Source organism: Numida meleagris, chromosome 9 (assembly GCF_002078875.1).
Source record: "Numida meleagris isolate 19003 breed g44 Domestic line chromosome 9, NumMel1.0, whole genome shotgun sequence".
In the NCBI taxonomy this organism is placed as follows: domain Eukaryota; kingdom Metazoa; phylum Chordata; class Aves; order Galliformes; family Numididae; genus Numida; species Numida meleagris.
Window position 1 is genome coordinate 17,032,634 of NC_034417.1, and position 15,096 is coordinate 17,047,729.

Here is a 15,096-nt window from a genome sequence, read left to right on the forward strand (position 1 = left end):
ATGATAAACTAAGGAAAAACCAAGGCTCCCTCTTCTGAGCTTAACAAGAGTATTGTAAATAAAGAAATTCTCAAGGTTGGGTTTTGTTCTTGCATTACAGGATTAAAACTCATATTACAAGTGTAAAAGCTAGAAGGCAGAGCAACCATAAATACTGCAGGAAATCCAATCTAAAGAACCACAAGCACAGAGTCACTGGGAGCCACCTGGATTGAGCTGTAACTGTCATCAGGCTCTGCAAATACTCCAGTTTAAGACTACTCTTTAAATAAAAAGTACATCCTGTAAGCAACTTCTACTGCTGTTTGCCTCATGAAGGTGTAATTTATTCTACTGATGTGTAAGGAAAACTCAGAACACAAATGGAGACTATCTCACGTTAAGTCCTCAGACAAACAACCATCTCCAGACAGGGCATCTAACTTGTTCTGTAACTAGCAGAGCAAAATTGTTAGATACCAATAGCCAAATATAAGGCATATTACTCTCCTAATAACAGCACCACTGACCTAGTTCAAAAGTTCTAATTTAACACTGGCAACACGTTCTGTAGCTGAGTAAATTTGCTCTAGCAAGTAACAGCTCTGCATAAAATCTACAAAGACTCAAAAATAAGCAAACCAAAATCAAAACCCAAACTATGTACTCATCAATGGATTAAAATACAAACTAATTTACAAAGGCCTTTTCCTTGTGCTAGACTTTCTGAATATAGCCATAAAGCTACGAGTTACTGCACTGCTCAGACTCATTTTGTGTGGAATAAAGAAAGAAAACAAAACTCGATCCTTGTCAGTTTTACTTCATCTCAGCTCCTATAGGTCATAAGTGGTAAAATATCAAGGTACAAAACACGGAGGTAGCTAGTTGCTAGAGGCAAGCCACATTTACTCATTTTTATCATGAAAACATATTGAGACTTAGAAGTAATGGCTTTCTGAGAAGTAAAACGTGGAAACGATAATTATTAATAACCAACTGGGCACACAATCAACTTAATGCTGGTAAAAGTTAAATACAGTTTTAAAGCAATCTAGCACTGCTGCATTCAAATACCAAGTTATGAATCCTACACTTCCTGCTAAGTTCTGTGCACTGTGCTAGATGTCTAAACTTTACATTTAAAAGTTTTTTTAATAGTTGTAATCACTGACAAACATGGCAAGAACTAGCACTTAGAACAGGGAGGCAAATTTCTGTTTTCCTACCTTTCTCTCCCTGTTTATCTTATTAAGGAGTGAGAAACAGTTGTAATCTAGATATTTCCATCTTGCAAAGTAGTTCAGTGAAACAATGAGGTTACTTAGGTAAAATAAACTAGTCAGCAAAGCCCAGATTAGAATAGAAGAGGGGACAGTAGAAAGGATTTCACTGAAATCCAAGTACCTACATTGAGAATTGTGATCTTGAGAAATCCTTGCTCAACTGTCTTGCCAAAGGCACTTCCCTTGTCTGAACTGAAAAGTTCCCAAGGTGTCTAGAGCTGCATCTTTGAACATGCCCAGAGGCTTTTAGTCCTGACAGAAATGAGCAACTCAGCATCTAGAGCATAACTGCATTCAAACACTGGATGGAAATTGAGCATTCCTCTGCTCAGACAACTCAGAGGTTAGTTTTTAACTCAAGTGACTATAAATATGAATGGAATTTTTTTCCATTCATTGACATTCTTACCCACTTCCCAATGCTTAAAATTATCCGTGCAAAGAAACCAAAGCACAATGTAGGCACAGAATATTCAGGTCTACTACATGTCAATATGATTTTGTATTGCCTATACAACTTTAACTTCGAGATGACATAGCTGCCATCTGAAAGAATTAAGTTCAAGTCTTCCTGTCTGAAAGAATTCATACCATTCAGTGTCTCTGGAGAGCACTGTGATTTCCATCTAAATATCCTATGAACTTCACCCAGTCTTTTCCCCCTCCGAACACTGTTGACTCACTCTCTGAGAGCTCCAGACAAATCTAGAAGATGGCCACAGCAATTTGTTGCCTGTTTCAGAAACTGCTTGTCTTAATATCTATTCTATTTTTCACTAAACAGTTACTGTAAAGGGGAAGAGACAACTTACCTGGTCCTCAAACAGAATAGATCACTTGCCTTCACGAGAAGATCCAAAGAGGAAAACTGCTTCTTTCAGTTCTGATGAGGTGTGAGATTTTACAGTACTCTCTGTCACTGGTATTTTCCCATTGCCTAACCCTCGTCAGATCATTACAAGCTGCATGTTAAGTTTACCAACATTAGGTGGCTTCCTGTTTGGTGCACACACTGGTTTGGATGCTGTTCTGAACTAACTTTCCCTAGCAGAGTCTTAGACACTTACTTTTCAGGTTATTCAAATTAGATATAATAAGAGATGCAACTATTTAAGTTTACATTCAACATCCACCCCACTGTGCTGCAGATATTTAAGTTTATAATTCTCTACTTAGTATATATATTTGATACTTACACGAAATATGTGAAAAGGAAGTAAGAATTTCTCTTGATTTTCGATATAATGTTCCAATAGAAGTTCTTTAAATGGGTAACATATGCATTAGTACCATGCATAAGTTTCCTTTCTAATTAAAGGAACATACCATGAAATATTAAGAAAAACGAAATTCAACCTTTAGTGAGGTGGTAACACCACTGATCAGATCAAGCAAACAGGACATCCTAGGCACCACTGCAACCAAGAAAAAAAGAGGCATGGATTATTGGGATATTGGTAGTACCCCCACATGTCCACTTGGAGCAGAGCACGGATTCAGGACACACAGTATGAACATTAAAACTGTCTCCAACTACAGTATTTTATTTCACTCAACCTCTTAACTGCTTAGAGTCCATAAATCACCATCAACCTGGCAATCACTACTGAATTGCTACATTAGAATGATGTCAAGTATAATTGACAGTACTTTAAATATTGTATGGTATTGATATGCTTTCAGATGAGTTATTTATTATCAACTTTTGCATTACTAGCAATTACTACTGATATACACTGAATGACATACATACCACGAATAAGCCTGAGACTCTGAGGTAACGGATCATGTCACTGAGCCCAACTGCAGATGTTTTATGGTGTCAACCAAAACCACGTTTATCCAATTTCAGTTTAAATACACTGACAGGTGCAAAAGGCATGCGCCTTAGAAGTCATTCATCTCTAGTGTACTAGCTAGAAATCACTAGAATACTTCGACTTATTGTGAATTCATGTTCTTACTAATCTTCTCAATGTGACTCAGTAGTCTCAACAGTGCAGATGGATTATAAGGGAAAAGATTTCTTCTCTGCAACCTAGAAATAGCTTTTTGCAGTTCTTCCAAACACTTTGTTGATTTATAAAGCATTATTCTTAGGGGAATGATGTTATCTGAAGACACTATACACGCCAAGCTGGATGAGGTATTAGATCCCTTTTGTTTCAGAGGCAACGCTTCAGACTCGAGTGTATTCTGTTTATCATCTGTGTAGCTGCAAACAGTTTCCCTTATCATTGTCTCATGCTCCTCATGTAAAGGCATCTGCTTTGTGTTTACTAAGCACTCTTTTCCAACTGATTCTAATTCAGAATCTTCTGAGCTGTCATAATTAACAAGGCTTTGAAGAGAACCCAGCAGAGATGTATTATCATTGCATAGCAATGAGTTAGACTGGTTAGACTCTGCAACTTCATTATCACCTTGCTCTGTTGTAAACACTAAGTAATTGTGAGAAGAAGCCAAAGGTATCAAAGTCTGTGGTTCTGGTTCACAACAAGCATTTTGCAAACTCACACCAGTCACACAGCTTTGTTCTTCTTGACGTGCAGCCTTGATAGAAGAAATCGGTTGACAAGTGCCGTGCTTGGTATCAAAATGGTTACAGACGTTTACAAACTGATGCCAGTCTTCTCTAAGAAGTTTTAAGTACCTTACCAAGTACTCCAGAAAGCAAGTCTCCGATGAAATCAAAAAATCTAGCAGTACTGTGGAATCAAACGCGATTTTTTCTAGAAAAAATAAAAATATGCAGTGAGGATTATAGCCACTTGCATGCGTACGGAAGTTCCAGCTTTCCTCCTCTTCCTGGCTTAAGTTATCTGCAGCATCACGCTGTAACCTGAAAAGCAGGATGTGAAATGGATTAAATTCAGTGGAAGTTCACAGTTAAGAACAGATATTTCCAGAAAATGTTGTTCTTGATCTTTTTTTATATTCTTTAACAGACAATAAATGCACATATGCTAGGATCCTACATGTTTCACAGTGATACACTTCCAGGAAAATATTTTAAATAAATAAAATCAGCAACGAGAAAAGCACCTATTGGATTCCCAGCAAGGTGACTTGTTTTGTTGGATGGGCCCTCTATGCCAGATGAGTTTGAAATCTGCTTTACAGTATGCAGTATTTTGGAATCCAACAACCCACTAGAGTCAGACTTTGTCAAAAAGTAAACATCAGAAAAAAAAATAGTTTTCATATTAGAGAATGAACACAGGCAGGTGGTAGAACAGACAGCTTAGGAAGCCAAAGCACCTAAAACAGGCTTTCTTAAACTGTACGTCCTTAATTCTGGAAGGAACAACACTTAAAATACATGAATGGTTCTTTTTAATATTTCTGTAAACTTGAACATCCACCACATTGGGAAAAGATAGCCTTATATTTAGGTGCCTAAAAATAATTTTATGTATCTAAGATACTACTTGCAATATGATTACATTTGAAGCTTGAAAAACATTTTCTAAGTTAGTGTACTATCTTGTATGGTAACTTAAACAACGAAGTAGAGAACATCCAGGGCAAATTCATAAAAAACACATTTCTGATGTTAGTAGTGACAGTATTTACCAAATAGCTAGAATTAACATGGGTCCAAATGTGAGAGCACTAATTTGCCAGAGGTCCCTAAATTCTTGAAACTTGATTGCAAGATCGTGTTCTTCACATATTCAGTGTTGAAAGAGAACAGCTTTGCCTTTTATCTGTACCTAACCACTATTTAGATTGTGAAGTTAATTATTCTCAATTACAGGAAATACTATAGCATGTAATAGGAATTTGTTGCACAACTCCTTCATTTCAATGCAAAAAACACTTAGCCAAATTACCAGAAAAGTTAGCAGCTCTTACACCATCCATTACCACATTATCCAGAGCTTATTACTAAAAATATTCATCCTCTATACAAAAGTAATCAATGGAAGTGTTATGTATATCACAATAACCTCATTAAACTATTACTCATAGTTCTGTCAAATAAAATGCATACCAACCTGTCAATTTTTAAATAAATGAGTAATAAAGCTTTTGCAGCTTCCCACATGTCATCATCTTGCTCTATAAAAATCAAAGAGAGCCATTCGCAATGATGTGCAACTGGGTGAGAGTGTGGGGAATGCTTCATGTGATTCCTCCAGAATGTCAGCAGATGGGACATGGAACTCTGAAATCCTTCTGAAAACAGGAGAGAAATGGGAGGGGGGGAAAAAAAGGGAACCATGTCTTTTTTTTTTTTTTTTACAAAACAATACAGACAGTTTTAAAAATTAACAATGCGAAACACTGCAAGCATTTCTCATCCCTAAACTCAACGGCTTTAACACAGCATCAAATTTTATAGATCACTTCTTCCTCCCTGGTACTAAAGAAATATAGAAAAAAAATTCAGAAAACCACAAGCAGTTATCTAACCTTAAATTCTTTTTATCTCTAAAAACACCAACATTTAGATGCCAATGTTATCAACTAAGTTAACCCGCAGAAAATGAATTTACTTATTATATACTAGGCTCCTCCTCTTTTCCCTCCTCCTTATCCCCACATAAGGCAGATAAAAGCTAAGAACACAATTATCTGATCCAGCACTGTCCTTCTTGGGGACCCAGAAACTCTTGCAGCATGAATCCTCTCACACCTAAGCTTGCAGATTTGCATATATCACAAAACCTACAAAAATGCTGATATACCTGTACAGCTGTGGTTGGTATTTTTCTTTAGCTCCTCGATAAGGTAGCTCAGTTGGTATACACCAAACTAAAGAAAGGTGAATTATAATCAAGTCAATGCCACAGATGTAATGACCTAATATGAGTATTTTCTTTCCATAATTTTGATGTTTTAACAGTGCTGAAGCTAAAAACCCCACTGTGTGAAAAATTCCACGGTACAGAAATCTGCTGCACTGATTTACAGTCAATGGGAATAAACTGCTATCTCTACAATAGAGTAAGAAGCCTGCACGATAGCCATAAACCAAACAGTTCTTTATAAAATAAACTCGTCATGGATGATGCAAGTTTTCAAGTACATTCATGAGATGGCACTTCCAGCCAGGATTTTGCATTATTTGCATTGAACTTTCTAAACTAACATCAGCCGTGTTTTTCCCTGACAATCCTAATTTTTCCCCTCCTTCTCGACACTGAACTCCTCGATGGGAAAATCACCTCAAAATTTATGCCAGTTTAGTGCAGAAGCTTACCCATAAAAATAACTGCATTCTTATGATTGTGACAGACTCTCTTTTCCCTTAAGTCAAGAAACACCTTTAATAATAATGACAAACTAGAAAAAGATTCTTTATGTCTGAGTTCAGGCACCAGTCTTTCATGGAATGCAGCATATATTCAATATTTAGAAAATCAAGAAGAAAAAAAAGCGACACACATCTTTACCCCAAAGATATTCTGTGAGAACTCTTACACTGCTTGAAGTACACCACAGCATGAAGAGCGCAGTCGCATCATTTATATAAACAGCAATTACTGCTTCTGAAAGATTTCCTGCAGCATGGGATCAATTTTACTAACAAAGCCATCATTACGTGGCTTTCCTTAATATTTGACATTAAGAGTTGCTTCTCCTCTCAGAAAAAAAATGGAACAGCTAATTATCTTTGTTATTAATAGTTACTATTCAGAGTGAAATTCTCCCCTATAAATCAAAGCTATCTGAAAATTACTCCCAAAATTGGAGTGAATTAAATTTAAGCCACTGTAATTCATATTAGTAAAAAAGATAGGATCAACGAGCTTCCCGGAAGGGAAGTTAGTCTATCAAAGCATTTTGGTGCTTGTTTTAACCACTTCATTTAATAACACTCAAATAGAAGCACCACTCCTTTCAACTTGAAATTCCTCATGACACCTGTGGTGTTTGAATTTAATTAAACAGCTCATTTTTGTAGCATGAATCGGGAAAAGAAAAGAGTTTTTTTCTTGGAGACAGAATTTTCCACGGAGACATCTAAAATAGATTTAACCTACTTTTATTCTATTCACTTGATCTTAGACAATCTCAGAACTTTTTCAGGAGATGGAGTGTAAGTGAAATCTTCCCTACAAATACTTAAAAATCCTAACAATGCAACTGGCATCACAAATGACACCTTCCAAAATATGGAAAAAGTGTCAGAATCTCTCTTGTAAAATTCTCCAGCTCTCTTGTAGAGATGAATTAAAAATGGACTTTGTTTGCTACAGAACGTAGAAATATAAAAAGTAAAATAACATTTACATCTAGAACTTTTCAAGTGCCTCAGTACACTGTAAAAATGCTGTAAAAATACATCCCCCTATAAAAAAATGAAGTAATTTTGACATTTTGTCTCATCAACAATTAACTGAGAATACGGAACACACCCATTCTCGCTTGTATTCGACTGGAAACATTATTTCAGAACCATTTTTCCTTTCTTTGTCATGTCCTGTAATCCAGGACAGCACGCTGCTTTGATCATAAAATTTGCACACCCACGTTCACGTATCAGAAGACACTCATCATGTGCCTCTGAAAGGTAAACAGGCCAGTGGAAAGATGCAATTCCAGGAGATTCTCACAGGCAAGATGTCTCCCTTACAGCACATGAGAAGGCTAACTTGATGCCAGTGAGAAACAGCAAGGCGTCCTCTCCTGTCAGGAATCTGAATTGCACAGCATTCCTCTGCCATCCCACTGTCTGCCTCGTGGCAATACCCAACCACAAGAGACTGATCTGCTCTTCTGCTAATCTAATTCAGTGGAACAAACATACTCAAGCTGAGCAGGTATGAGAAGAATGCCTAGCACCTACTAATTTCAAAGGGCTATATTTCTAAGTTAGCGCGAAGAAAACCATCACTATACCCTGTCAGCTCCCACAGTTTCCCTCTTTTACTTTACAACCTCATTAAAATGTTTACCTCTTCCTCACCACCACTTTTTCTGCCCCATAATATTATTTATCTGACAGTAATGCCAGCGCCTTCAACCATATTAAGTAGCATTTAAAAGGTCTACCTCCACATTAGAAACCAGAAAACCATTACCTGTCCTTTCTTTTAGTTCTCCACCCCAAATGGAGTAGAAGCTTGTTCTATGAGTTTGTTTTTTTTTTTTTTTTTCCCCAGCTGGAGAAAAGCCTGGTGTTCTCAAGTTGGCTCAACTATTTCAACTATTAAAATATGTTCTTAACGAGATAGAAAACTTTTCCTAAGTGCAGCTGTCACGAGCCCTCCATATTCCAAAGCTAAGAACAGGAAAAACATAAGGAAAAAGCTAATTTAGGCAGGACACAGTGACAGTGATAGCAAGCTTTCTGGGTGGGTTTTTTCGTTCCACATTCCTACAACCACTAATTCAGTGGAATATACATCCGATCTTAATGAGCTGTGACTACGAATTTAAAAGCTTTACAACTCTTGCTGCTTAATGGACAAAACCAAAAAGAGAACGTTACCTTTGATTTCAGCTTCTGTCGCAGAGTTCTGACACTTGAACTCCAGTGTTTTGAGCACAGCCAGACTTAGGGCTCTGAGGACAGTTTGGTCAGAACCACTTTGAGTATTATCTCCAGAAAGAGCTTCGCTGCTTCCAAAGTAGCTGGCCTTTTCACCGAGTGGGATTTCATTAAGCCAAGTCAAATTCACAACTTGCAGGACAGCATTACTTAGTGCAAGCATATCTTCTTTTAAATATGGGTTTTGTAAGAACTGAGACCCAGTTACAGCATCTTCTTGAGGCTTATAAAGGACACATTTTTTAAGAAGCATAATGAACTTCTTCTTGAAGAAATAGTGAGTTGATGAGTTAATGAGGTTCAGGACATAAGACACTTTTAAAAACAATACTCTCTGACATTTCAGTGGTAGCTCTAATTGAGTTCTAGAAGCCAGAAGTGCTTCAAGCAGGTCTATGAAACTGATCAAATTGTTTGCGGAATAAGGTGAACTATAGAGCTGACTGTCAAAATGATGGAGCAGAATGGAACTGTAAAATCCTTCAAGCACAGCATCAAGAGGAGCCAACAACTTCAAAATACCTACAGCAACAAGAAGGTTACAGAGTTGGAGTTCCAGTATAACACAACCATCTAAATCATCAGATTAGCAGAAAACTGGTGATTGTGACTATTTTCAGTTTTAGAGCAGATCTCTAAAACTGCAATTAAAAAACATGTTTTTAATTGCACTTTATCTCTCCCTCTACATCAACGAAGAAAATAAGTGTTGCACAGACAAGCTGCTCTAGAGATTACCAGTAACATCCCTCCCCCTAGTGGGCACTAATGTATTGACACTATCATAAAACTACTACAGTACCTGCTTTGGGTAACACTTTATCTTTCATTACATCCTGGATAACAGCTGTAAGAGTCCACAGGCATTCTGCTACTTGGGTGTGCATAGGGAACTCCAGAAGACTTTTCAAACTGAAGGTGAGCCAGGTGACATTTACTGCATTCTAATTAAATTGAGTTCAAAAAAACAAAAAAACAAATGCTTTACAGTTACTACGCAAATTAAACGGTAATACAATGATTTTGATGACATTGATAAGATACAAACTAAGGCAGAAACAACATAACTATCCAGTGCCTTTGTAAGTATGTATGTGTAAATACAGGTCTGCAAAGTCAAGTCACGTGCACATGCAACAGGAAGTAGCTGTGTTTTCCAGAAAGGAAAAACTAAACCTGCTGATGTTATGTAACCTGCCCCAAATCGGGTAATACTGTAGACAGATTGTATCTGAATTCCAAACTTCTCAGACAACTTTGCAAGAAATACTACAGGTATTCTTCTGGGAAGAAATATATGTTCAGAGATGCTACAAAGGAAGCTGTAATATTTTTTCATCAAATATACAGCAAGTAGGAAAAAATCCAGTTCTTGGAATATTAAACAATAAAATACAGAAATGTATTTGATTAACTTTCAGTATGATGTTCATTTTTATCTACCACATCACTCAACAAACTTCAAGTAACTGTAAAATAATAGCATAAGTCATTAGATTTTGGAAATCTCTGTATTGTAAGCTCAAAGAGAAAATTTCTTGTGACCTAGACATACTTTACCTTAAAGTAGTTTCATGACATTCCAGATTTTTATATTGGAAGACGTTTCATCACACATTCCAATCTCCCTTCTCTCTACCCTTCATGCCCCTCCACACTTGAAACACTCTCTCGGAATACTTATTACATATTCTTCCTATTCATCGCTTCTCACCCAAAGCCCTTTAAGATACTCTTTATGAGAACACTATCACATGTATTATCTTCAAACCGTATTATCATCACTATCTCATAGTATAACCTTCATGCTGTTCCTGATGCTAAATGCCCTTCAAAAACTGCATGGCACTTCCAGGAGACTAACAGTCTATGTGCTGAACATCACCAGAATGCAGCTCTGCTTTCTGAAAGAGCAGAGCAGACATGCAGGCAACATATGTAGGAAAGGAGCAGCACTGGTGTTGCTCCATAGGTCTAATTATCATAATTAGGATCATTATCATAATAAGGATACTCTCAATAAGTAATTTTAGATTACAGGGTAGTCAGATAGTGACTACTTTTGTGCCACATAAAGGCTACAAAAAGTTGGCTACAGCGTCAAATGGAAAAACTTGTAAGTATATATTCTTTAAGTCATTTTTCAAGCTGTGAGAAGTTATACAATTCTCACCTCTTCCTTCAGCTGGAAATATACAAGAGATGCTAAACTTTTTGAAGCCGTGTGAGATAACAGACGATCGTAGCTACTGAGAAGATAAACCTGCAGACACATAAAGAAAAAGGATCTAAGTAGTATTCCTTCTATCTCTCTCCTTTTGCAAAAATCTTCCCAAAGGTTATAGAAGCTTACCAATTCTGAGTCAATTTTTGTTTCTTTCAAAAGAAGGAGAAGGATTTCACCGTACTTCTGTCTTGCACTGAATTCAATTTCCTGGGACTCTGCTTTAGCAACCAGCATTTTGATCAAAGTTAACTGAAGCAGCATCACTTCTCGTGGACAAAATGAGAAGTTCATGTTTGCTAAATTCCGCGATACATCATCTGTTGTAGGGACAACAGTGTCCGACATAGCGTCCTGATGACTCCTAACACTGCCATCACTAGATGGCAGATCACACAATTCATCTCTTTCCTGTGACTGCTCAACACATAGATTAAGAAAAGAGGTGTAATAATAGCTTTCCTTTGGTAACGGAGTGCCTGCCAGTACATCCTTATACATCTGCTGTAGCAGAGATATCTTCATTGTGAGAACATTCAGTGTATCACAGAATGCTGTATGCCTTCACCAATTATTTCCAATCACTGCAAATCAGCTTTGAAGTTATTTTTATCCAGTAAGAGAAACGGGCAGGCTAATAGGCACTCCTCTTCTAAGTTATCTAGAAAAAAAAAGATTATACTATTACTGAACTGCACGGATAACCATAAAGATATGAAAGAACACCACACATTTTTAGTGTTTGCATTACCATTATTAAAACACAAATTCACTGTAGTTAAACACGGAGTGATAAACTAACAGTTGCACAAAACTTTGTCCCAGTGCAACATTCATAAAGCATAAGAGTTACAACATAGTGAAGGAGTTTACAGTTCCAGTACAACCCTACTGAAAATACCGATTTGTAGGAATGAACAAAAATAAAGATGACAATTTCTAGGGTCTACTTCTGAAAGATTTGAGAACTTCAATCAAATCTTTCTCTACCTTTACACTGCTAAGTCCCTCCCTTTGTGAGGGATTGCTTGATGAACAGGCATGAAGTTTCAAGTGAGAATTTTCAGCTGAACTGACAGTGTTTATGTTTCCACTAAGGATGGATAGGACAATCTCAATCTATCTCAAAAAAAACAAACCAAACCAAACCAAAAAACCAAACGACTAACAACATAAACCAAAGGACAAGTCTTGTGTTTTGTTGCACATAGAGTCAAGGTGAGTAATGTGAATATACAGGAGAAAACTGGGCTAATTTAGTAAGGAGGACCAAAGAATTCATTTACCTCCAGACAGGCAAAACTCTTACTCTGAGCACATAAATCTTGTAATCCAAAAGTTTTTTTTATATAATACAAAAGGTCAACTATGCCATTAAGATTGGCCTCAAGGGTCCAATAACTCAGAAGTTTAAAATAAAAAAAAAATACCTAAAGTGTAAAAGGCTGTTAACAGCATTTAAACATTCAGAAAGTAAAATTAAGAAAAAAATCTTTATCACAAAACCAATGGAATGTTTCTTTCAATCACTGGAACATTCAGTATAGCTTTACAAGAAAAGCTATTAATAATTCAAACCTCTCTTTAAAGCACGAGCAGCTAAGCACCCCAAAATTTCTAGTCGTTATGCAAATGGCTAAACTGGCATCACATCTCTCCAGAAAACAGCTTTACCCATGATCACAAGGGTTTCTTTTTCATCAGAGATACTACTCCATAACAGTTTTAACATATCGTCTAACCACAGCCCACTTAATGAAAGAAACCCATTACCTTTTATCTACTATGAATTTAGGAGCAGGATTTATTTTCTTTATGGCAATTTTCTTCTTGTATGCTTTTGGGACCCCCCTCTCTATAAACCTGGCATAGTCACCAAGGTAGGCTCCTTCAGCCATCTGTCTCTAGCTGGCTGTTGGTTAAACACTATGTTACCCATCTCTTACCGATGGAAGAAAACAATTAAGTCTCTTAATTAATAAAGATTAGCTATTCCCTTTCTGTGTTTTTAATTCTACTTCCAGTTATCATCACACCAAAAAAGTTTAAAATTATTGCTTTCTAGGAGAATATGAGCAAACTTTGAAACTATGAAATTCAGTATACAAGGGTTTACTAAGCTTATAATTTTCACACATTTTTAAAACTATCAAGCATTGAGAATTATAACTTCAGTTTCATAATTTCATTTTTTAAGATGATAACCGAAGTATGCACTGATGAAATGGCTTCCCTATGTCACAGAGTAGTGGGGGTTGACCAAGACCCGCTACCCAGGCTGCTGCCTACTGCCACAATCGAGCAGTATTCTCCTTAGTGTAGATTCAAGAGAATCTAAAATTAGAGAATAAGCACTTGCCTGCAGGGAATAACCTACAATTCCCTCCACCGGGGTATTTTTGATAGCAGTGGCTGACCTGGCAACTTCAAAACGTACCTCACCTAATGTATAGCAGACCTGAGAACCCTTTCCCCATCCTTTCCCATATTCCACATGTTAGAGATTAGATCTGAAACTGATTCCCTCTTCGTCTGAAGAATCTATTTGTGATTCTACTTGAGGTGGAAATTTATGGCCCGAAACCTCATAAAATTTCTTCACAAATCACTCAGAATATTTTATACGGCTATTGTTCCCATCTTTGAGTTTTATTTCTTCCTACAAGAACATCTAATAAAGTAAAATTATCTCAACACCTTTGCTTCTATGTTCAACACCAACCTGAGCCGTCATCCTTCGTGGCAAATGAACAGATCTTTCATGCACAAATCCATGCAATACAGCAAGGCTGTAAAAGCACGAGAGATTTAGAACTCCTCCAGGACACGCGCTATGAAATTTCTACCTTCTGGTAGCACTGATTGTGCTTTCCCTGATCCCACCATCACACATTCATATTATAGCATTAATTTGCAGAGCACTTTGCAAAGAGACGGGTAAGGTATGCCTCACTCACGCAAGACAACGTCTCACGAAGAGAAGTCATTAAAAGATACGTGAGGGGGCTTATTTTGAAGAGGTTTAACTTCAAAGAGGGAGAAAATGTCAGATCGACTCAGTTTGGCTCAGTCATAGTAAGAAAGCATGGCGGAAAGCTCAAAGAGCAAAGAAAAGCAATCACATCCACACAAAAGAAATGACAACCCCAGCCCTCACTTGTATTATTTATTCGTGTTGTTCATGACAGCATCGAAAAACCAATTAAGATAAGGCCCCAAAGTGTCAGACTCCTGCATAAACAACAGGAAACAGTTCTAAAGACCTTATACCGAGATGAATCAAACAACAGTGAGAGAGGAAATCTGTACAGAAAGAAAAACGTTTTCTTATATATTATTTTCACCACCACTTTAGTTAGGCTTTAAAGTCGCACAATCACGTGGAGCTGCAAACACAGAAATGAGAGATGAAACAGGATGGAAAAAGAAATAACGGACCTGAGACGGCGTCTGAGCCTGTCAGGTTTAAGGGCCTAAAAGCCCAAATTGTGTACCTGCAGCGACTGCGTAGGCTCACCTCTTGTTAAATAAGCTTCTGCTCAGGGCTGAATTACCGCAACCCCCTCTTAACACAACGTCATTTCCCTTCAGAGGCTGTAAATAACCGCTTCAACTCTCGGCCTAACCCAGTGCTTCTGCTCTTCTGCAGCACTTTTGGCCTGCACGAACCCACACCAGCCCCGAACCCCTCAGCCCGAGCCCAGGCCCCCTCAGCGCCCTCACAGCGTTCCCGCCTTCCCCTCGCGCGCCTCGCGCTCCACCCCCCCACGCCGCAAACGTGCTCGCCCCACCCCCTCGCTTCCCCCCGTTCCTGGAAGCCCGCGGCCCGCTTAGTCACCCCGCGCCGTCGCGCATACAGCCGCCTGCCCCGTCCCGCCCCGTTGCTAAGCGACCGCTGCTAGGCGACCGCCGCGACTCACCCGCCCCCGGAGACAGGGCGCGGGAAGGCCCAATTCTCCTCCGTTCGAACACCGGAACCACAACAGCCACCCCCCTCCGCTGTCGCAAAGCCCTCCCCCTTCCCTTTACGGCAAAGGTGGGGCCACGGGAGGCGGGCGGAGCCCCCGTCAGCCCGGCGACCAATCGGAAGCTCCGGCGGCGAG

At 38.3% G+C, this 15,096-nt stretch overlaps 2 protein-coding genes across 10 annotated transcripts in view; both read right to left on the bottom strand.

Annotated features, from left to right (window-relative positions):
- Positions 1 to 3,160, bottom strand: part of CERS3 (ceramide synthase 3) — a 50,199-nt gene extending 47,039 nt beyond the window's left edge. The window contains exons 1-3 of the mRNA XM_021406990.1: positions 3,019 to 3,160; positions 2,622 to 2,680; positions 2,462 to 2,526 (exon numbers count right to left, since the gene is read on the bottom strand). Coding sequence (XP_021262665.1) covers positions 2,462 to 2,526; positions 2,622 to 2,669 — 113 coding nt within the window. The 5' untranslated portion in view covers positions 2,670 to 2,680; positions 3,019 to 3,160. The remainder of the gene's footprint in view (positions 1 to 2,461; positions 2,527 to 2,621; positions 2,681 to 3,018) is intronic.
- LINS1 (lines homolog 1) lies at positions 3,171 to 15,024 on the bottom strand. Of its 9 annotated transcripts, none has more exons than XM_021406977.1 (8): positions 14,914 to 15,015; positions 13,716 to 13,782; positions 11,123 to 11,654; positions 10,943 to 11,032; positions 9,572 to 9,713; positions 8,710 to 9,291; positions 5,267 to 5,447; positions 3,171 to 4,107 (listed from the first exon to the last, which is right to left on the bottom strand). In XM_021406977.1, the coding sequence occupies exons 3-8, from the start codon at positions 11,516 to 11,518 to the stop codon at positions 3,207 to 3,209; spliced, it is 2,292 nt and encodes a 763-aa protein (XP_021262652.1). In that variant the 5' UTR covers positions 11,519 to 11,654; positions 13,716 to 13,782; positions 14,914 to 15,015; the 3' UTR covers positions 3,171 to 3,206. The 9 variants fall into 9 exon arrangements, with proteins under 9 accessions (XP_021262652.1, XP_021262648.1, XP_021262650.1 ...); XM_021406973.1 differs by lacking the exon at positions 14,914 to 15,015 and adding an exon at positions 14,832 to 14,906; XM_021406975.1 differs by lacking the exon at positions 14,914 to 15,015 and adding an exon at positions 14,511 to 14,806.

Coding starts and splice junctions, on each gene's coding strand:
- LINS1 (XM_021406979.1), bottom strand. CDS start 11,518: ATGAAGATATCTCTGCTACAGCAGATGTATAAGGATGTACTGGCAGGC. Junction 11,033..11,122: donor CAAAAATTGACTCAGAATTG/GTAAGCTTCTAT, acceptor ATGTGTCTGCAG/GTTTATCTTCTCAGTAGCTA. Junction 9,714..10,942: donor ATTTCCAGCTGAAGGAAGAG/GTGAGAATTGTA, acceptor CAATTTAATTAG/AATGCAGTAAATGTCACCTG.